General features: G+C 36.1%; 1 protein-coding gene across 5 annotated transcripts in view; it reads right to left on the minus strand.

Annotated features, from left to right (window-relative positions):
* LOC121868786 (vacuolar protein sorting-associated protein 13D-like) overlaps positions 1-24,059 on the minus strand; it is a 226,289-nt gene that overhangs the window by 135,784 nt on the left and 66,446 nt on the right. For all 5 annotated transcript variants that reach the window (XM_042369702.1, XM_042369700.1, XM_042369703.1 and 2 more), the window contains exons 17-23: positions 19,341-19,519; positions 13,693-13,835; positions 13,176-13,397; positions 4,681-5,025; positions 3,680-3,804; positions 2,861-2,981; positions 2,452-2,650 (exon numbers count right to left, since the gene is read on the minus strand). In XM_042369702.1, the coding sequence (XP_042225636.1) occupies positions 2,452-2,650; positions 2,861-2,981; positions 3,680-3,804; positions 4,681-5,025; positions 13,176-13,397; positions 13,693-13,835; positions 19,341-19,519 (1,334 nt within the window). The remainder of the gene's footprint in view (positions 1-2,451; positions 2,651-2,860; positions 2,982-3,679; positions 3,805-4,680; positions 5,026-13,175; positions 13,398-13,692; positions 13,836-19,340; positions 19,520-24,059) is intronic.

Raw genomic sequence — 24,059 nt, forward strand, 5'->3', positions numbered from 1 at the left:
TAAAAGAAATAATTGTCCAAAGGGCAATCACATTTCTTTGTACACAAGTAAAAATGTAACCCCCCCCCTCCCCTCGGTCAGCAAATGTTATTTGCGGATTTGGCGATTCGCGGCATTTTGAAAACCTAACTCCGGCGAATTTGAAGGGCATGGTGAATCTTCATTTTTTGTATGCTTCATTATTATTATTCTCATTTATTCCTCACATTTCCTGGTACAGCATACACGCAACACAGTTCATCTGGGCAGTCACCCAGCTGACTCAAGATATGTGTGTGGCTGCTGCATGTATACTGTGACCTCACATACAAGGAAGGGAGAGTACAGCTGACCACAATTACATGCTCACTGCCTCAATACAAACATTCATTTGCCACATATACTGTACACACCCATGCTCTTCATTTTTCTTATTTTATAATTTTATAGTGTATACTAAAAAACTAAAAAATACTGTACTGTACTGTACTGAACATTTTGACATTATTCGACAACTTCTGAATTTTTTTGATTGATTATTTGTTCACTTTCTGTAAAGTTTTTGTGCCTTATTCTGATCGTTCTGTAGACTGTTCCTCATTATTTCAACCAACAAACATACTCAGTTACCATGCCTTGGTTGCCACATAAAATATTCTATTTATAATTGCTGTGCAAACAAATATTTTTTAAATGTTCAAACAGTACAATAATAATAAAGTAAGTACAGCATGCCCTTAAAATTGGCAGTCCTTTATTATTCGCGGATGACACCCTGGATGTACCCAAGAATGTCTAAGGGTAGTTTTAAAATTACTGGCATTTTTGTGGCCGGGACAGGGAGCCATTCGTTATCGAGAGAGTAATTTCTTTTACTAGTATTGTATATTTCTGTGTGTGTGTGTGTGTGTGTGTGTGTGTGTGTGTGTGTGTGTGTGTGTGTGTGTAGACACACACAGAGACATACACAAAACACATACAAATAAATTGTAATGGGAAAATCCTCTCATAAATAATCAGAAACAAGATAACATAAAATTTATTAAAAAATGGGCTACTCAGAAAATTTCAAATCCGGCTGTCGGAGAGCTCCAGGTTTGAGGGATTCCGGCTATCGGAGATATTACTAATATAGTAATGAATAAATGTGACATTTACATTGCAAGGTGAGCTGATAATATACAGATGATATTCCAAAAGTGTAATAGTCACACTGGTAAATGAAATCCGGCAGATGGGTGTGGACTGAATGCCCTCTCCCCGTTCCTGTGCCAAGCACGCCCCTCTAACCTTATTAATACAACATTACTCAATTTCACCATAATTACCATATTATTTAGGTTAAATTGGTACAGGGTTAATTAAACATTATCATAAAGTAATAAATTTTCACACAAAAAAATCCCAAACTCGACCCCTGATGAGTCATTATGTAGTACAGTATTAAATTCCTGGTTCTTTGTTGACATAGTGTGGTCACAGCCAGCCCGGCACCTGCCTGTCTGAGCCATGTTGGTATATTGGTGTAACCCACACAAAATTATGACAAGGAAATGAGCTGTTTATGTTGTATAAACCTACTTTTTGTATAATATCTGTATTCCTATATTTTCTGTGTATTATGTACAATGTGTATTGTTTATTAAAGCAGTTTTGAAGCAGTTCATGGGTATTTCTTAGCCTCTGGAACCAAACAAATTATTTTCATTTAAAACAAACTATAATTCGTGATTTGATAACTCACGATGTCTTCTGGTACCTAACCCACAAATCATCGAGGCTCCACTGTAAGAGCATTTTTGGTGATTTTTTCTCGTTACCTTTCTAAAATATTTGTTTGTGCAATGAAATTAAAGAAAACATGAAAGTGTAATCACTTACAAATAACATTATTATTATTCACATTACTATCGCTATATTACAAAAGTTGCAACCACAACAATCAACCCCCCCCCCCATCACCTTAATACTTGCCCCTCTCACCACAACAATACTCATCCTACAGAACACCACCACCATATTTACCCACAACAACACCTCAATACTTATCCCAACACACACACAAAAAATACATATATTACTGTATATTAGTGGTAACATGACTAGTGGGATATCTGAGCATTCCACCAAGGACAATATTCTTGAATTGTTTCCATTTATTTCAATCCCTCCCCTTTCACCCTATTTAAATGTGCCCAACTTATCAATATCTGTTTAATTATTTTATTCACTTTCTCTTTCTGCAGCTCATTCACTCTTATAACTATACCATATTTAAGCTTCATTCATTCAAAACTTTATCCTGTATTCATATTTGGTCTTGGTTTTATTAATTAATGGTCAGACATACCTTTTGCTGTTCTTTGTAGTACTGGGATCATTAACATCAATCAACTTACTTCTATAATAAAATTTATATATAAATTGCTATAATCATCTTTATATCACAAATAAATGTGCCAAAATTCATACCTCTTACTGACTAGGCCCATTGCCATTTCAGTAGCAGCATGTTTGATGGATAATGCAACAACAGCCATGTAATGCTTAAATTCTGTTGCACATGATTTCAGTTCCTGCAGGAAGAGTGGAGAGTGGGTGTAGCACACAGATGCCAGTCGGAGCTTTACAGTCAAATTCTCACTCTCTGCACTCTGGGCAGCCTCAAACACTACATCAAGAGTGAAAAAACGAAATAATATGCCAGTTAAAGCAAGAATGTCATACTCAGCAAATGTCTTCATTATACAGTACATATTCACAATCTGGTTATTTGGGATAACATGAGCAACTACTGTATCATCACCGACAATATTATATACACTGTACAATACAGTACTGATATTACTAAAATAACATTAAAATATTAAAAAATACTTACTCTGTGAACCAGGACTGGAGAAAGCAAGAGGTCGAATGATGGTAAAGCTGAATGCTCTAGTTGTGCTCTCTGATGTTGAGCATGATCGATACAGGTCACTATTCAGCCGAGAAAACAGATCCTGCAAGGTTTCTCAATTCAATGTTCTAGTTCATATTACGGAGATAAATAATTTAAACTGAAGAGAATAGCAACCTTTCCTAAACAGGGTAGACTTGAGGACTAAATATACAGTATAGTGTTTGGGAATAGTTCAAGATCTCCATACAATTCACATCTGCTAAAGGTTCCTCCTACTCAGCCATACAAAAGGCAGTGAAATGCATCAATTAACTAAGTGAGCAATACATCAAGCATTCACCCAATTCAATACCTTCACCTGGGATTTTAAAACTCCTATAAATGTCCTCGGGCCTCGGCCATCTCTTACTCACATTTCAGCCATTTGTGAAATTCCATTTTTGTTTCTATATTTATTTTTACAGTGATCCAACCTCAAGTATCTTTTCCTTACAGTATACTCCTTATCAGCTATATTTAAAACTATACACCGGGGGTTCTTTGTTAAAAGTGTCTTCATTATAAGTAGTTTTGCACTTAAGTGGTCAAATAATTGTGGACCTAAACGCAAAAAGTCCCCGAAGTTAAGAGGATTCTAAGGCTGAAATCCGTAAATCCTTGGGAGCACAAGCGTTTGAACGATTGAAATTCCCACCTGCCTCCCATTCTCTTATAGGTCATCCTTCTCACATGTGCTGTACATGCTCAGTACAATTATGTTTTTTTTTCCGACAGTGTAAAAAATACCAAGATTTTCACCTGTGAGCGTTCCACTATGGGATCTTGACCAACACTGATGATACACTGGTGTTTGTTACCTTCTGGAGTCACATCCCGAACCTGGAACCCTCCCAGGGAGCCTTCAACTGTTAGAATGTCACTTTCTGTTTTAGGAAAGAAAATATAATACATAATTTCAAGACTTTCATTATGAATCATCCAAAGACCAAATTTATCATTTCAATGATGTTTAGGTTGGTTCCAATTGTTCATTAAACAAATCTTCACTGATAATAGAAAATTTAAAAACATTGTTAGGTAATCACTACATATGTCTATATAAATTTCTTAACTCGGCATTGCTATAATTTGTCTTGTTTGTATAATGTTTTACAGAAAATAAGTAATGACCCCATTGATCCCTATCTCTTCATATCATCTTTGGATCTTCCACCTAAATATTTAGCAAAAACCCACTAATTTTAAGACTTGTTTACTTACAATACCTGTATATCTAAACTATAAAAGCTCATAAAATTCACCATACTACCATATGCAGGAAGGTGTGCTTTAAATACTACATGGGTTTGGGAATCTGTAACTGTTCACTTATAATATAAATTTCATAATTTGTGCTTAAGGCCACAAAAAAATCCTCTTCAGTTCCACAAACACTTCCATTATCTTTAGATTAACTGGATAAAAGGTTGGGGGGAAGACTGCCCAATAAAACGTTATTAGGAATTTTTCCCACGCACTTGTTTCATTACGAGGTTAATTAATATCATACAACAGAAATATCATCAAAGACATATTGTAAATATTAGAAAAAATTTGTGTTTATACACTAGAGTCTCTCAAGCAAAAATTCCACATAACAGTAGACACATTAAGTAAATCAAATGTGAAAAGAATGTCCAGCAAAAGGTAAATAAAAAATATCCTGAAACACCTGCACTATACTGTACTTATATTTTCTAATTACTCTTTATGATTTTTCAAGGATTACAAATGCAAGTAAATACTTATATATCACTCACCAACAGTGGCTTGTATCTTGGCATCTGAGAGAACTGCTGTGCCAACCTTTCTCCCTACCAAGTCTTTATCCTTGTAGACTCCCCTTAGCAGAAGTACAGTTAACTTGTGGAAGTCAAAGCTGACTTCAGCTCTAATTGGGTTTTTCTCTGGGGCTACATAACTCAAGCTTGCTCCGTGTGACATACTACCAATATCTTCCTTCTCTGAAGTAGCAGTGGTTATGGTCATGGAACCCGGTGTAGTTGTGGGTATATGAGGAAGCATACGAGGTACAGTTGAAGGAGGCTGATGAGGAAACAGCTGATGAATGAAACCTACCAGTTCCACTACTGTTTCCTGATTGGCTGTAAATAAAAATACAGATACAGTAATTCTACATACATCATACAAGAAATATAAAGACTGATATTTTTTTAAGTTAGTAAAATATCTGGAGCTTTGAAGAAAATTGGGAGAAAATTTAAACAAAGTAACAGGTTTTACTGGAATGATAGGTCTGTTATAAATGAACTGCCAACACAGTCCGTATAGCTGAAATGCATTTTGGTGTATTCTGATGTTGGATATAGAAAACACAAAAGCAAAACAAACGGCTATTGAGTGAGAGACAAAAAAAAAAGGAAGGAATATTGAGATACCATTTATACATGAAAGAATGGAAGACATTAGAACAATAAAGGTATGGGAGTATGTATACATATTAAGTAAACATGGAAAAGCAAATTGAGCCTCAGATATTTACTTAGTTAACTAGGCAGGAAGAAATGCATAACCCCTCAAAATATGGTTAACTGAACTTAAAAAGGGAAGCTACAATACTAAATTACAGGCTATTACAGAGTATTACAGACTTGCTCACAACAAATGTTAAACAGGATAACATAGTTGCATAAGTTATTGGAGGTTTCAAGGTCAAGGTTTAACTTTACAACATCCATTATTCAAAAATTTGGTTCAATAACAGTTTAAGTCCAATTTTATCAATTTCATATTTTTTCTTTCTACATACTTGTAGCCTTTATGTTTCCATGATGCATTTCAGTATTAATTTGTTTTCAGCAAATATCAGTTAATATCAACAAAATTCCACATGCAGGAGAACCTATGTTCACAAGACTTCAAATTTTTCGGACTCTCTGAAGTGATCTGGATCACCCCTCTATTCACCAGAAATATTTTAAAAGCCCCAGAAAATCTAGTATCAATCCGGATGGTTTGTGTTTACATGTGTGCGGTTAAACGTCTGTATGTGGCATGTGTCTCAGTCTGTGTCCCGCCTCCATACATCTCATATTGGTACACTGCACCTCACTACATACATTTATTTATGTGACTTTTTTATACAGAGCATGTAGGTACAGTATTACCCCGCTTAACGCGCTTTCACTTAACGCGTTTTCGCATATACGCGGTGCCTTGCCAAAGCTGAACTTTCACTTAACGCGGCATTTTTCATCATATACGCGGTGAGTGTCCGGCTCGAGAGCTATTTTTAGATTCGCACCACCCCCCACCCGCCACCCTGCCTGACTGCCTGTTTTAGCTCATAAAATTCATACAAATTACCCAGCCAGAATATAATTTACATTGCTGGAATTCTTATAATTTGGTGATCATTTTGAATATAAACAACATATATTTTGCATTAAACATACAATTTTTAGATAAAAATTGTTCTCTAGGTAATTATGTTATCTTTTGTCCAAAATATATGACATTTATATTCAAAATATTCCTGGTCTTACAAGGAATCCAGCAATGTCAATTATATTATCCTAACTTTAGTTTGAGGTATTATTTATTAAAATTTAGTGGTTATCCCACACATCTCCTTGGGACGGTTGGTGGGGGGTGGGGGGGAGGGAGGGACCGACCGACCATCTGTTACCCTGTGAAGAATTATTATTTTTTTTTATTAACTGAAGATATTTGTTTTAGCTCATAAAATTCATACAAATTACCCGGTCAGAATATAATTTACATTGCTGGAATTCTTATAATTTGGTGATCATTTTGAATATAAACAACATATATTTTGCATTAAACATACAATTTTTAGATAAAAATTGTTCTCTAGGTAATTATGTTATCTTTTGTCCAAAATATATGACATTTATATTCAAAATATTCCTGGTCTTACAAGGAATCCAGCAATGTCAATTATATTATCCTAACTTTAATCTGAGGTATTATTTAATACTAAATGTTAAAAACTCTTGAATGGAGGATTGGTGGGGGGTGGGGGGAGGGTTGGGACTGACCACGCGGTTGGAAGAGGGGGGGAAGGCAAGGTGGGGTACTTTGATTGACAGATAGTGTCGAAGAATATTTTTTTTTTTTTATTAACTGAAGATATTTGTTTTAGCTCATAAAATTCATACAAATTATCCGGCCAGAATATAATTTACATTGCTGGAATTCTTACAATTTGCTGATCATTTTGAATATAAACAACATATATTTTGCATTAAACATACAATTTTTAGATAAAAATTGTTCTCTAGGTAATTATGTTATCTTTTGTGAAAAATATATGACATTTATATTCAAAATATTCCTGGTCTTACAAGGAATCCAGCAATGTCAATTATATTATCCTAACTTTAGTTTGAGGAATTATTTATTACTATACCTGGTTTTCCCCAAAAATTTCTCAGAGGGAAGAGCCAGTGAGTGTAGTGTGAGAAGAGGGGGAGGGAGTTGAGTCCATTATTTGAATGGACATTAACTTGGCGACTGTATTTCTCTATTTCTCTTAAGTATTAATTGTGTGCATGTACCATCATAAAATTAAGATGTTATTTTTACTACAACATAGTTATTTGTCGTCAAAAAGTGGAGTTTGGGGGTCGGGCTGGGTTCTATTGGAATTAATCCCATATGTTCTGTTATTCACTTAACGCGGTTTTCACTTAACGCGGGACCCTCTGGGTTCAATTGACCGCGTTAAGTGGGGTACAACTGTATTGTCTTTAATGGGTATATTTGAGGGCTTTAAGAAATGGGTAAAATTATATATCCCGTACATATTTTAAGAAATAGGTAAAATTATGTTAAATACTTATTTTAAGAAATAGGTAAAATTTAAAAGAAATGCTTATGAAAAGAACAATGAATACTGTACAGTGATCTCACCAGGTAAGTTGTAGGCCTAATGAGAGCTTACAATAAGCATGAGAGCTAAGACACTGCACATGCAAACAGGCTGGGAGTGAGAGGGCAGGTTTATTTATTGATTCAATATTACTCTCTCGTATAATCAACTTCTTATGGTGTACGAGTCATCATAATTAATGTATCTTCAATAATAAAAAAAACCCAAAAACAATACAGTCGTGTCTCATTTAGCATGGGTATACCGTACTGGTATGCGTACGTGCATCAGAAATCTGTGCATGTGATGCCCTTTAACATGTGTTAAAATTGCTATATTGTACCGGACTCACCAGGCCATTAGTCTTGAAGGACTTTGTGTAACCAACTTAAACTCCCCCCAAATAACACAATGTCACAAACTGCATCTTTTTCTCTTCCTTTTATATGGGGATTAGCCCACCAGGGCACAAGTCAATGACCCACATCAGGGCCTGGGAGCAAAAATATAATAATAATAATAATAATAATAATAATAATAATAATAATAATAATAATAATAATAACAATAATAATAATAATAATAAATATTAAATTAAAATATAATACTGTATAATATAATGGTGATAATAATGATGATAATGATAATAATAATAATAATAATAATAATAATAATAATAATAATAATAATAATAATAATAATAATAATAATAATAATAATAATAATAATAATAATAATAATAATAATAATAAAAATAATAATAATAATAATAATAATAATAATAATAATAATAATAATAATAATAATAATAATAATAATAATAAAGGACCACAAATAAAAAAAGAAAAAGAAAGATCAGTAGTGGAAAATTATGTACTGTATGTATGTTGTGTTGTCAAAGTAAGAGAAACAATTGAAACCCTGCAACTGTGTGTAAATGAGGCAGAAAGTCAAATCAGCAACCTGGGACTTGGTCACAATTTTTGTGATGCCATAAGACAGCAGGGTCTACCATTAGACAACACATTATGCTTCCAATATCTTCCCAGGTGGTAGTACCTTCCTGTTTGACAGCTGCCAACTAACTTGCATCTACATTATTATATAAGTATTTTAAGAAAGCTCAGAAAGTTAATTATGCAATACTCCACCAAATAGTAGAGGTGTGGGACCCCTCACTACCTCCTACCTGCTGCTCCCAGATACACCCTCATCTCCCCATTTTCGGTTCATTCATAAGGCACATGAGCACATTGAAATGACATTTCCACAAATTCTGTGGTTACCAGTACAAGGGGTCTTCACTGTATGTCAAGGATGTGTTCCAGAGAAAAGTGACTTATAATGATACATGTTATAATGAGGTACAGTATATGCATTCCAATATGTAAAGAAATATCCATTAAAATCTCAGCAAATTAGCTTACAATGGAGTCATTATAACATACTGTACTGTATAGTATTTGATATTGAGATACATTCCTGACAACATTATTTGTTACCTTTGAGTTATACATGATGGTTTGATATGGATACTTGTTACACTTAGACACTTACAACATTATTTAGTCAGTGCTGATAAATACACTACAATATTATTTACCAAGTGTTGAAGACAGTTGTGGTACGGACCAACCATCTTGAGCAGTGACAGCAGAGATGCACGAGAAAAGAAGAGCATTGGCAACACTGTTTGGAGGGAAGCCGCCGATGACAGTCAGCTGGTTAGCTTTGTAATCAAGCACCAGTGTTAATACAATACAATAAATCATCTGGGGTTGGCTGTGGGATTTTTCAGGAAGTTTTATTATTTTAAAATAATATTCTAGTAACCCAACACCAAATAAGCATAAATTAAATGAGAATTGTGGCGAAATTGCACACTGTCATGTTAACCGGGTTGAGGGTGGAAAAGTCCACCAACCCTACCTCCCACACAATTTATTTCCCACTCAAAATTGTCTTATTTTAGTTTATTTTCTTTATTTTTAAATTGCATTTCATCATAGAAATGACATTTCCATAACTTTTATGTTTTTTTATATAACAATGGTGTGTGTGCAGCCTTTTCACAACTAACAAACATATGTGTGTTATGGTGATTTCTATACTCAATATTCTCCCACACAATATACCCTTACTCTTCTTTTTTCTTATCTTGTATCTTTATACAGTATTACCCCGCTTTACAAAGCTTTACACGGTTTTACAAAGCTTTACACGGTTTCACGGTTTCACTTTCCGCGATTTCTCATTTAGATTTCTCATTTACGTGGTACCTTGCCAGAACCGTGCATCTACTCATATACACGGTGAAGTGTAATTTTTTTTTTTTTTTTATTTCGCTCACAAAATTCATACAAATTACCCTGCCAGAATATAATTTACATTGCTAGAATTCTTACAATATGATGATCATTTTGAATATAAACATGATGGATTTTGCATTAGACATACAAATTTTAGATCTAATGTATTAATTTGGTTTACATAAAGCAAATATTTTATCGTTTGTGCAAAATATATTAAGTTTACATTCAAAATATTCCCTGACCTGCAAGGAATCTAGAAATGTCAATTATATTATCCTAACTTTAGTCTGGGTTATTATTTATTACTAAAACTTTAAATATACTATTTTCTCCCAATCGCTTCTCTAGTAGGGAGGGAAGGTGGGGGTGGGGGGGTTGGAAGGGAGGGAGGGCAGAGGTGGGGTATTTTGATTGACAGATAGTGTCCTTGAAGAATATTTCTTTGTTTATTTACTAAAGATATTTGTTTTAGCTCATAAAATTCATACAAATTACCCGACCAGAATATAATTTACATTGCTGGAATTCTTACAATATGATGATCATTTTGAATATAAACATCATGGATTTTGGATTAGACATACAAATTTTAGATCTAATGTAATAATTTGGTTTACACAAAGCAAATATTTTATCTTTTGTGCAAAATATATGAAGTTTACATTCAAAATATTCCCTGACCTGCAAGGAATCCAGAAATGTCAATTATATTATCCTAACTTTAGTCTGAGGTATTATTTATTACTAAAAGTTAAAATCTATTTTTTTCACCCAAACATTTCTCTGGTAGGGAGGGAAGGTGGGGGGTGGGGGGGAGGGTTGGGACCGACCGACCCAGCTGGCGTGAGTGTGAGGAGGGGGGGAGGCAAGGTGGGGTACTTTGATTGACAGATAGTGTCGTGAAGAATATTTTTTTTTTATTACCTGAAGATATTTGTTTTAGCTCATAAAATTCATACAAATTACTCGGCCAGAATATAATCTACATTGCTGGAATTCTTACAATATGATGATCATTTTGAATATAAACATCATGGATTTTGCATTAGACATACAAATTTTAGATCTAATGTAATAATTTGGTTTACACAAAACAAATATTTTATCTTTTGTGCAAAATATATGAAGTTTAATTCAAAATATTCCCTGACCTGCAAGGAATCCAGAAATGTCAATTATATTATCCTAACTTTAGTCTGAGGTATTATTTATTACTAAACGTTAAAATCTAGTGGTTTCACCCAAACATTTCTCAGAGAGGTAGGGGCCAGTGAGCTGGGAAGAGGGGGGGGGGGATTTGAGTCCATTATTTGAATGGACATTAACCTGGCGACTGTATTTCTCTTAAATATTAATTGTGTGAGCATACCATCATAAAATTTAGATGTTATTTTTACTACATCATAGGTATTGTGTCGGAAAAAGTGAAGTGGAGTTTGGGGGTCGGGCCAGTCTCTATTGGAATTAATCCCATATGTTCTGTTGTTCACTTTATGCGGTTTTCACTTTCTGCGGTACCCTGTGGGTTCAATTGGCCGCGTAAATCGGGGTACTACTGTACAGGTATTACTGCAGAGCATACATTATTTTCTTTATTCATAAAACACATTAGCACTGTGATGATGTTTCCCCAAATTCTGTGGTTACATAACACATAACAATGACATTAGTGCTCATTCATGTGAGAGATGGCTTAGGTATTTTGGCATGGTAGAAACTGAACACTTATAGGGCACTTTTAATACTTATTATGATTATTTTTAACAATATCACCAGTTATGCATCATATTCGGGTACACATACTTAGTATAAAACAGTGGATGATGCGGATGACATATATGTGAAACACTCGACATATAATGAACATTTCTTCCAATATTTATTAGTGAAGTACAGTAAGTCCCCCCTTAACGTTGGGGTTACATTCCAGAAATAGCGACGTTATACGAAATACAGGTATACGAAACAACGTTAAGCGAATCAATTTTCCCCATAAGAAATAGATAAAATATGAGTTACGCTCCTGAGCCTCCCTTTGCCCCATGAAATACTTAACATATACATCAATTCAAAACTCCTTGTGTGATGCCCGGTGAGGCTTACGTATGCATTACTATAATGTCACATTAATTGAGATTTTATAAGAGAAAAACTCAAAACTCCTCTACATGACAGATAAATAAATACCTCTAGGTAACCTTGGTTGGCCGTCGGGCTGGCACCAGCTGTCATAATACAGGGTGTCCATAAATGATTACCCTAAAAACAGCATGCTTTCATGCTTTTATCAGGGTAATCATTTATGGACACCCTGTACATCACCTCACCCGCACTTCCGGCAAGATTGAAGGTGGTTTAGGCTTAAATTTTTTATCTTATACAATGGCACAGACTAAATTTAGCAGAATATAAATAGCATTGCTGGAATCCTGTAAGACAGCAAATAATATGAATATAGACATCATATATTTTGCACAAGAGGTAAAAATTTTAGTCCCTTAAGTACTGTACATGTTTTTCAACTTATTTTTCGGAAGATATAGTAACTTTCTTCATTTATTTTTACTCATTTACATGCACACACCATCCTAAATACATATTGTGAAAAGGGTAAAAAGTAGTCCTTGAATACTCAAACGATAACCAAATTTTTTTTTCTGATTTTCTTGATACAAATCAGATAAACAGGATTATATCCAGAACCCCCCCCCTCCTTGGAAAAGAGGTAGTGCAGAGGTTATTACAGATGTTTTTGGTTAAGGACCAGAAGGATGTACTAGAAGAAGATTTAGTCAGGTCAGTGGTCTTTCTTTTTATTAAATTCCGCTTGGCCCTACGAAGACTAGCTTACAACGATTCCTAGAAGTAATGAACAGATTTTAATATAGTTTACAACAGAAAATATGATTCAACATCATAAGAAAAAACTGCTATGCTGCTATGTCAATCAGGTTGATATATTTTTTTTTTACTTAAAGAACCTTTAAAAAAAATATCTTAATATTTTCTATTTCTACACACAAATGAAAGGTTGAGATATTACTTGGTGTTCACACTAAATAAAATGTACATAAACATATATACCCACCAATGATGTCAATTGTGTTGAACTGCACTGAAGCCAAGAGTAGTGCTCCAGCACCCTGCTGTGAGGGGCAGAGTGCTGACACATATGTCACCTCCAGTGTAATCAGAGCTTCCATGTCCCTATTTTCTGTAAATGGCAATGATCCTCCTCCACCACTTCCCAGTCCACCAAACATCGGTGAACTAATTAATGGTGGTGATGAGATACCACGTGGTGACTGTGCTGAAAGATGTAAAAGTGGGAGTCAAATCTAAAGAAAGTATTTTAGCTGGGGAATTTTACCATCCAACTTGCAACAAAAAATGATCGAATCCACAGAAATATTAAAGAAGAGATAAGAAGAGAGGCCTGTAGATGTTACAGAGGACATTCACAAGATTTAATTTTTACATATTTACAATTCTTTCCTGCTATGATGCAAAAGTAGCTAGAATCAAGAGTATACACAGATTTGATCTTCATCCACTGTTAACTTATCAAACAACTGTAACCGAGCATTAATAACAAGGGTAGTCACCTCTAGATGCTGCATAAGATGAAATAGCATGACTGATGGTAACAGGTGAAGTTGGCTTGAAAGGAGCATTGTGATCTGGAGAAGCAGGTGATGTAGGGGAACATGGCTCACTGTCCAGAATGCTTCCACTCACACTATCCATGCTGAAAGAAGTAAAAATAGTTGAAGTACATTACACAAACTACTTTACTGAGATGGCACGGATGTGATTTACATGTGATGAACGATGTAGTGGTGAAGGGGTGAAGGTGATTTAAAATGATGCAAAAGTTGCAAAAATGAGAAGTATAGCATACTGTACTAAGAAATGAATTGAATCAGTAGTCAAATTAATAGGGTTATGGGAAAACCCCATAGTCTACCAAGCAGAACCGAGAAAAATTAATTAAAAAATTAAGTGTAAATTGACAGGGGACCTAATTTTTTTTTTCCTCTTCTGGAGCCCTATCTGGTATGGTATATACTGGCCAGAATCAAAGGAAAAACAAGCCCTCCCTCTTTCACTGACAATTTGTTCTTTTTAGGTACCTTACCAGAGGGTTCTGCTATTGTGTTCCCCTTTCACAAGAAGAAACCCAAAACATCCATCCGGCTTACCCACATCACTTCACAGACCCCCACTGAGGGCACCAAAAACCAGCAGCCTTAACTAAAGTTGTTTCACTGAACATGAGATGATATCAAACTGACTCACAGTATTTTAATTTTTGTGGGGAATTGTGCACTTCTTTTAACCAATTTAATTACAAAAATAAATGAGGTACAGAAATATATACAAGTACTGGAGATAGCTAACTTAAATTTTTCCTTCAGAAAATTTACATATAGCAAGTCTTCAGGATAATGAATACTGTATATAATTGATCCCAGTTACAATGAACGCCCTAAACCTATTGGACAAACCCTTAGGATAACAGGTATCCATTATCCAGAGGAGATATCCAATAGTTCGTCACTGCATGAATACTAACTGGAAGAACTGTAATATGTAATAATGTAAAGAATATATTACTGGAAAAATAAAATACAGTGCAATTCCTTTTATCTGAACTCATCGAGACCAATGATGGTTCGAATACATAGACGTGCCTACAAGAACATGCAATAATTAATGTTATGTCAAAATTTGGTTTAACGATAGCTTGACTCACTGGGGGAAAAAAATGGGGAAGAGGTGACCTGTGAGCTGGCATGTTGCCATTGTTACATGAAATGAAACTAAAATATTTGGAAAAATCATCACAATACAGTATACAATTGAAATTTTACTCTACCTTTTATATTCTGTAGTTCAAATGGTCAGTGCAAGAATACTGATGCTGTATGAGTATGTACACTTGTATTTATAATGCACAATTGTACCTTTTCACAGCACAATACATATGTACACACTTATTGAACCACTGTATTGTACACCCACTGTTACATTTACATACTATATACACTTAAATTGTCTTACATAAACTACAGGGTGTCCTACATGAGTCTCTACTGTTCCTTAATCAGTATCAATGTTCCCACAATGATGATGCTAGTGTCATTCCCTTAGATATGCTAGATCGTATGTGTTACACCCCATTTACCCATGGTGTCGACACAATACTCCCTCATATCGATCCTGATGTCTTTCTACAAAACTCACTGGGTTACACCAACCCAAACTGTAACTATTACTTTCCAGACTCCCCCGAGTTTAGTTCTAGTCTCCTACTACTTCATTCCTTCTCCTTGATTAGCCATAACATCAGCAGTATTCCACTTCATCTAGATACCTTTTTAGATCAGTGTTTATCTTCTATTGCCCACAAATTTGATATACTTGGATTCTGTGAGACCAAACTCACTAACGATATTGACCATTTGTATAACATTCCTAATTATAATAGACACTGTGTCAACATGTCACGACACCGTGGTGGTATCGCCCTATATGTTGATATCAAGTATATCACTTCTGTAAGAGATGATTTAAAGGTTCAGGAGGAGTACATGGAGAGTGTTTTCATTGAATTACGTAACGACACATGAAATATCCCAGTAGGAGTAATCTACAGAAGACCCCACACTAATGTCAGGAATTTTCTTGATAAATTTTTGGAGCTTATCACTATCATAGCTCATCACTATCATAAGTTCAGAGAGGAAACATTGCTACATTACAGGAGATTTCAACCTTGATCTATTAAAATCAGAAACTTGGCACCTCAGTATTAGACCTTCTTGCTACCTGTCATTCTAAACTCTTCTTCAACACTATAACCAAACCCACTAGAGTAACTGCCACCTCTGCCACAGTGATAGATCATATCTGGACTAACAACACTCCTAACAATCTTGCAAGTGGAATTATTTATAACAATATCTCAGATCACTTCCCAGTTATTGCCATGTATAAAACAGCCGCAAGACCTGAAAGGTCTAGTAGAGTCTCAATACAATACAGAGACTACTGCGCCGACAACATGCTCCTTTTTGAAAACAACCTAATGAATGCTAACTGGGATCTTGTCTATGCCTCCAACAACCCTAACGTGAACAGCTGTAACTTCGCTTGCATCTTCAATGCTTGCTTTGATAAATGCTTCCCGCTCAAGACTAAGTCAGTGAAAACGGTATCCATTTCCAAACCCTATATCACAAGCAAAATTAAGATAACGATAAAGGAAAACACAAACTCCAAAAAAAATTTGCAAAAAGACCCATAACTTTCGGTGATGCTTACCGAAGTATCAGAAATGGAGTAACTCAAGCAGTTAGAAATGCCAGACGTAACTATTATACATATAAGCTCCAGTCAGCAGCAGGCGACAGTAAGAAAACCTGGAATGTCATAAATTCTATTCAGAACAGGAACACTCAGTCTTCGGCTCCCCACTCAACTTTTATGATAAATGATTCAGTTGTAACGGAACCCTCCCCCATTGCCAACCACTTCAATGAATATTTTATTAATGTTGGCAAAAATCTTGCAGAGAGCATCCCAGATCACCGTGGGGAAGTTAGAGCCTACCTGCAAAACAGACAGCAAAATGAGCTGCACTTATCCCATCACAGCAGATGAAATACTGGCCATCATAAAAATGTCCAAAGATGCAGCAGCAGGTGAAGACAATATACCAATGAGCATCATTAAGAAAGTAGCCCACTTATTACTACCTGTTCTCCTACACATTTGTAACTCCTTCACTAGTGGTGTCTTTCCTGATAAACTGAAAATTGCTAAAGTTCACCCAGCATATAAAAAAATCTGAGGACAAAGGTCTCTTCAAGAATTACCACCCCATATCAGTCCTCCCAGCCTGGAGTAAGATACTGGAAAAGCTAGCATGAAATAGACTAAATGCATTCTGCAATGCCAATAACATCTTTACAGACTCCCAGTTTGGATTTAGAGCTAGAAAGTCAACTGAGAGTGCTCTGCTATCCTTTACTAATGACATCTTAAATTCCTTTGATGACAGTCAGTTCAGTCGGTATATTCTTGGACCTCTCTAAAGCCTTCGATACTGTCGACCACACCATCCTCCTTTCAAAGCTTGAACATTACGGCGTTAGGGGCCTGTCCCACAATTGGTTTACCTCATATCTGTCCAACAGGATGCAGTATGTCTGCTATAATAATCACCAATCTGACTCCTCTCCAATCTTGTATGGAGTCCCCCAAGGTTCCATTCTTGGTCCAGTACTGTTTTTGTTGTACATAAACGACATAGTCCACGCCAGCTCACTCATAAAATACAACTTATTTGCAGACGATAGTAATCTCTATGCCAGCAACTCAGACCTCCATTCTTTGATGAGAACTATGAACACTGAATTAACTAAAGTCAGGAGCTGGGTAATACGTAATAAACTGACCCTAAACCTTGAGAAAACCCACTACACGATCTTTCACAGAAGGAAAAACTTACCCCCAGACTTGGACCCCCTGTACCTTGGTAATACAGTCCTCAAATGCGTACGAAATACTAAATTCCTCAGAGTTATTGTTGATGAGAAACTTAACTGGAGAAACCACATACAAGCCATTCACAGTAAAGTCAATAAACAGTGCGGTATCATGTACCACACTCGACAGTCACTCACTCTCACAGTAATGAAAGAAATCTATCATGATCTTGTCTACCAACACCTGATACACTGTCACACACAATGGGGGGCCCCTGGCTCTTCAAAAACACAATCTCTGGTTACTGCACAAAAGAGAGTTGTACAGACAATGACCTAGTTGAAAAAACAGATCACACAAACGAGAAATTTGCTACATTGAAAATTTTAAAATTCGAAGATATTAACACCTACTGCTGTGCCCTCTTTACTTACAAATATATCAATCACTTGCTTGACAATAATTATTTCCAGTTCCGGAATAATCAGAGATACAACTTAAGGCACCCAGAGCTACTAAGACCACCCCCATGCGCTCCTCTCAGTCCTAGACCTCCATAAAATATCACGGTGTGAAGGTGTGGAACAACTTACCCCCACCCATCCGAGCAAAGACTACGCTCCCTTCCTTTAAATTATCTCTTAAAAAATATCCATTGTCTAAGTATTAATATTTCTTGTAACACCTACTATAATTACAGTACCTGCTTTTATTGTACCATCAAAACCGTTTTATCGGAAAATATCATGTAAATAGATAAGTAATTACCATTGCAATAAACATATTTGCCAACTAGTCATAATCCTGACAGCTCTGTCCTCTTGTTCAACCTTAATACTGTACAACCCATGTTGTACTGCTCCCCCATTCTACTAATGTTTTTCATTTCAACTGTAATTTATGTATATATATATATATATATATATATATATATATATATATATATATATATATATATATATATATATATATATATATATAAATAATAATAAATAAATAAATATTGAAGTGATAACCGTGGTAACATTATGAGATGTTCTTATTACCACCATGCTATTGTACTATTCCAGATGATACTAAATGTTACATAATACTTCCTTGAGATAAATGTATAGTATATATCAGGTGCCTAAAAAGAGAGCTCAGGTTCTCAACTGGCTCAGCCATGTTAATATTGTTATTATTATCCACTCTGTATCTGTGTTTTTCTGGCTAAATAAATGTTTCAATTCAATTCGATTCAATTAAACTTTCTCCACTATCCAGGGACTTGACATTAGCTTGTAGCTTCTCTTTAGCCTAAAAGATGTCATATAGTGAGGCTCTTTTCAGACTGTACTTCTGCATGAACTGGGAAACAGGAGCAACACTCTCATGTTCCTTTATAATTTCCAACTTCTTATTTACAGACAGTATCTGACAAGTTTTTTCAGGTGTTGGAATATTGCCGCTTTCTCTTGTAGACATAGTGGAGTAGGTAATTAGCAGGTAAGTGATAGCACAGCAGTGGTGATGTTTACAGTGCATGCGGCATGTTCAAACTGAGAAGCCGGTATGACCTCTCAGATTTTACTTCTAGTTAATGGATTGTTTACATCTCATTGGGGGATTGTCAGAAACTCAGTTTTTTGGCTATAACATACATGGTTTCCCCCAATAAGTCCATTATACTGAGGGTTTACTGTAAGTGTAGAAAATAGATAATTACAGAAAAGATATAATTACAAGATAAACATGTACTTGCAGTATAAAAACTTACCTTACATGTTTATGACTTGCAACTAGAAGCTCAAAGTCAGGTCCAAATGTTTGTAAAGCATCTACAAGAAGTAAGGAATGGACACTAAGAGTGGCTGTACTGTCAAAGGGACGCTTGTTTAAGTTTGCTCGTACACCTGTGACCTGCAGTTCAGCTATGCTTCTTCCACGTGACTGCAACTAATTACAGATGAAAATAGTGGAATTAGGTTAAGGTACAAAAATATAAAAAAAAAATCCTAAAAAAGGGTAATTACCTTTGTGAAGTTAATCCTGTATATACAATATTTCAAACCCAATACCTCAGTACCTCTTTTCTGTAGATTCCATCTGTTTATTGACTTTACAAATCTGCCACTATTATGTTGAAGGCATCAACAGATACAGAAACCTCAAAGATTCAATCTTCCTAAAAAATTATTTGAGAAACAAATTTTTAGTTTACTATTAAATAATATAGATACAGTACAGTGGTCTCTTGGTTAATGAACACAATTCACTCCAGAGGGTCATTCGTTAACCGAAAATTTCGTTAACTGAATCCATTGTTTCAATGGGATATTGGGTAATTGGTTCCAGCTCACCGAAAAGTACATACAAAGAAAAAATAAATAAATAAAAATGCAGTAAAGTACACTAACTTTGAGGTGTGTACGTATGTAGAAGGTTCCTGGTTGATGATGATGATGGAAATTAGAAGTGGGGGTGGATGAGAAGGGAGAAGAGAAGGAAGTGGGGATGGAGGAGAAATTACCTTTCAGGGGACCCATGCTTGATGAAGTCATTTCACCAATAAAATTTTAAGTTCACTAGGTGTAATTCAAGATTATATTATTTAAATCAACACTGCACTGCACTACATATTATCAATATGTTAACTAAATTTCAGAATGACCAATAATTTCAATGTAAAAATGCAAAAATATTCAAGACACCAACAAAATAGATGTTCACTCCACTGTCAACAAAGCCCAACTGACGCCTGGTGGCTAAGTCAAGCGTCTGATGGGTGCACAAAAAACTAGTTCCCTGTACTGCACACGAGGTCTGTAGTGAAAGTGTTCAGCCATTTACTATGAAAAAAAATATTGCTTACCTAGGACAATGGTGCCTTAGTCTCCTTCAAAGTACTCCCCTTGGGACCTCACACACTTCTCCCAGCGTCCCTTCCACTTTTCAAAACAGTCTGCAAAGTCCTCTTTCAAGATCTTCATCAGCTGCCTCGTCGCATTCTCCTTAATCTCGTCCAAGGTCTGAAATCTCCTCCCTTTCAACGGCGATTTTAGCTTTGAGAAAAGCCAGAAGTTGTAGGGAGCCAAATCTGGGCTGTAGGGGGGCTAAGAGACCTGGGTGATGCGATGTTTTGCCAAAAAACCCTGCACGAGACATGAAGAATGGGCAGGCACGTTGTCATGATGAAGCTGCCAGTCACCACTTGCCCACAGCTGTGGTCGTTTTCTTCTTACCGCATCCCTCAGCCGGCGAAGAACTTTGATGGAGTACTCCTTCATTATTGTTTGGTCATTGTAAATGCGACGGTCACACAGTACCCACGCTCACTCAACAGCGTCTGCTGGGCAACTGAGTTGTCCCACGGGAGTGTGGCTGTTCACGCATACGCAGTACAGTCCTCTCTGTGTGGCTGCCAAGTTACATCAAGGCCACGCGACCAGTTCTCACAATATTCACAATGGCTGGATACTTTCCGGACAGACCTTATATCTTATCAATACAGTGGTCCCTTGGTTAACGAACGCCTCGGTTAACAAAATTTTGGTTAACGAATTACCTTCCATAAGAATATTCAATTCGGTTAATGAACAAAAATTCGGTTAACGAAATTCTTAAGAAAACATGTCAACATGTTTTCGCTTGCTCACCAGCTAGAAGATTAGTTCGCTAATACAGTAATCGGTTCTAGGGCTTAAATTCGTTCCCAATTGAGTAAATATCAAGAAGGTTGTGCTATTAAATATTTTTCTAAGTTTTATATTAAAATTATTAGTCATTTTAACAATTATATAACATAATTGCAGTACAGGGAACTAGTTTTTGGTGCGCCCATCAGCCACTTCACTCACCCACCAAGGCATCTGTTTGTGTGTCTGTTCAGTGGAGGTAACATCTTGCTTGTAGCTCTCTTGAACATAAACTATTTTTACGTTTTCACTTTACAATTATTGGTCATTCTGAGATTTCTTTAACATATTGATAATATATAGCACAGTGCAGTGTTGATTTAAATAAAATAATCTTTAATTACAGCAATTAAACTTAAAATTTTAGTGGTGAAATTGTTATTGAATCCAGCATGGGTCCAAAGAAATCTAGAAAGGCAATTTCAATCCAGGTGAAACAGGAAATCATAAAGAAACATGAAGAAGGCATTAGAACAAATGTGCTTAGTAAAGAATATGGCATGCTGGCATCAATTGTGTCGACAATTCTTTCGCAGAAAAACAAGTTTAAAGGAGTGAAAGTAAGACGAATCTACCAGAGTGTTCAAAGGTAGATCCTTAATTTAAGAAACAGAGAGGTTACTTCTCATTTGGATTAAGAAAAAACAAATGAAAGGAGATTCAATTTCGACTGAATTTATTTGTGAAAGAACCAGGGAAATTTACGAACATTTGAAGGAAGAGCAACCTAATTCTTCTGGCACAGAGTTTGAAGAGTTTAGGGCCAGCAAGGGCTGGTTCGAAAAATTTAAGAAAAGAAGTGACATTTTTAGTGTTGTTAGGCATGATGAAGCTGCCAGTGCAGATAAAGAAGGAGCAGCAAAATTTGTAGTGGAGTTTAAGGAACTGGTGGATGAAAAAAATTATCTTCCACAGCAAGTGTTCAATGTGGACGAAACTGGGCTGTTCTAGAAGAAAATGCCCAAAAGGACATTCATCACCAGAGATGAAGCCTCTTTACCTGGGCATAAACCCATCAAGGACCGTCTCACTCTATTGCTTGGTGCCAATGTTTCAGGGGATTTCCGACTGAAGCCTATGCTTGTCTACCACTCTGAAAATCCCAGGGTGTTCAAGCAACAAAAGGTGGTAAGAGGAATACTTGGAGTTTATTGGAAGTCCAACCGTAAGGCATGGGCAACAAGACAGCTCTTTAATGAATGGGCTGTTGAGGTGTTTTGCCCTTCTGTGAAGAGTTACCTAACCATCAATAAACTCCCTTTAAAGGCTCTTCTCCTTATGGATAATGCCCCTGGTCATGACCCTGAACTTGCCAGCACTTTGGAGGTTCGATTTGACTTTGTCAAAGCGTTGTTTTTGCCCCCCAACACTACATCAATTATACAGCCAATGGACCAGAATGTAATCAGCAACTTCAAGAAGCTGTACATGAAGAAAATGTTCAGGAGGTGTTATCAGGCAACTTCCACTGATCCTGAACTAACACTGGCACAGTTCTGGAAGACACAATTCAACATCCTGGAGGCTGTAAAATTGATTGTGTCATCATGGCAAGAAGTCTCCATTAGATCCCTCAATTCTGCATGGAATGCACTGTGGCCATCAGCAGTCCATGATTTTGTGGGATTTCAGGAAGAAGCGGAGTTGGACAAGGAGATTGTGTCCATTGGTCAGTCAATGGGACTCGAAGTGGAGAAGGATGATGTGAAAGAGCTTGTGATGTCTCATGAGCAAGAACTTACTCCTGAAGACTTGAAGCAACTGGATGAGATGTTAGAAGCTGACAGTGGTGAGGAGGAGAGGGAAAGTGATGACCATATGTCTTCTTCCAATTTAAAAGATGTTGTTCACTACTGGGAGAAGTTCAGGAAACTGGTATCAAGGCACCCTGATGTGGAAACAACAGAACTTATTTTGTGTAATGTTGAGGACACAGTGGTCTCCTTCAAAAATCAGTTAAAGATGAGGAGGAGAAATGCCCCACAAAGAAAAATTGACAGTTTCTTCTCTAAAAGGCAGCGGGAGAAAGATCCTACCCCTCAGCCTTCCACTTCAAAAAGGAGAGAGGATTTTCCTGCTGGAGAATCTGTCAGTCCAGAGGTTCCTGACATTTTTATGGAAGGTGACTCGCCTTCCAAGAAGTAGTAAAATGCCTCTCCTCCACCCCCACTTCCTTCTCTTCTCCCTCCTCCTCCTTCACCTCCCACTTCAAATTCACATCAGCATCATCAACCAGGAGCCTTCTACATACACACCTCAAAGTAAGTGTACTTTACTGCATTTCTTTTTTTACTTTGTATGTAATTGTCGGTGAGCTGGAACCAATTACCCAAAATCCCACTGAAACAATGGTTTCGGTTCACAAAATTTTCGGTTAATGAATGACCTTCTGGAACGAATTGAGTTCGTTAACCGAGGGACCACTGTATGTTAAATAAATGTTAAAATGACTACTAATTTCAATATAAAAAATGCAAAAATATTAAACAGCACAACTTTCTTGATATTTACTCCACTGGAAACGAAGGTAAACATAGAATAGATTACTGAATTGGCAGACTAACCCTCACAACAAAACGTGATGTTCATAAGGATTTCGTTAATCGAAGTTTTGTTCGTTAACCGAATTCAAGATCCTTATGGGAGATTGGGAGGTAATTAATTAACCAAAATTTTGTTAATCGAACCGTTCATTAACCAAGGGACCACTGTAGTCTATTTTAACAATCACTCTCAAAATCACTTGAGATCTATCACTTGGACTGCCTAAACAAAATTTTTACCCAAAATAAGAAACGCCT

Source organism: Homarus americanus, unplaced genomic scaffold (genome assembly GCF_018991925.1).
Source record: "Homarus americanus isolate GMGI-L3 unplaced genomic scaffold, GMGI_Hamer_2.0 scaffold30535, whole genome shotgun sequence".
NCBI lineage: Eukaryota > Metazoa > Arthropoda > Malacostraca > Decapoda > Nephropidae > Homarus > Homarus americanus.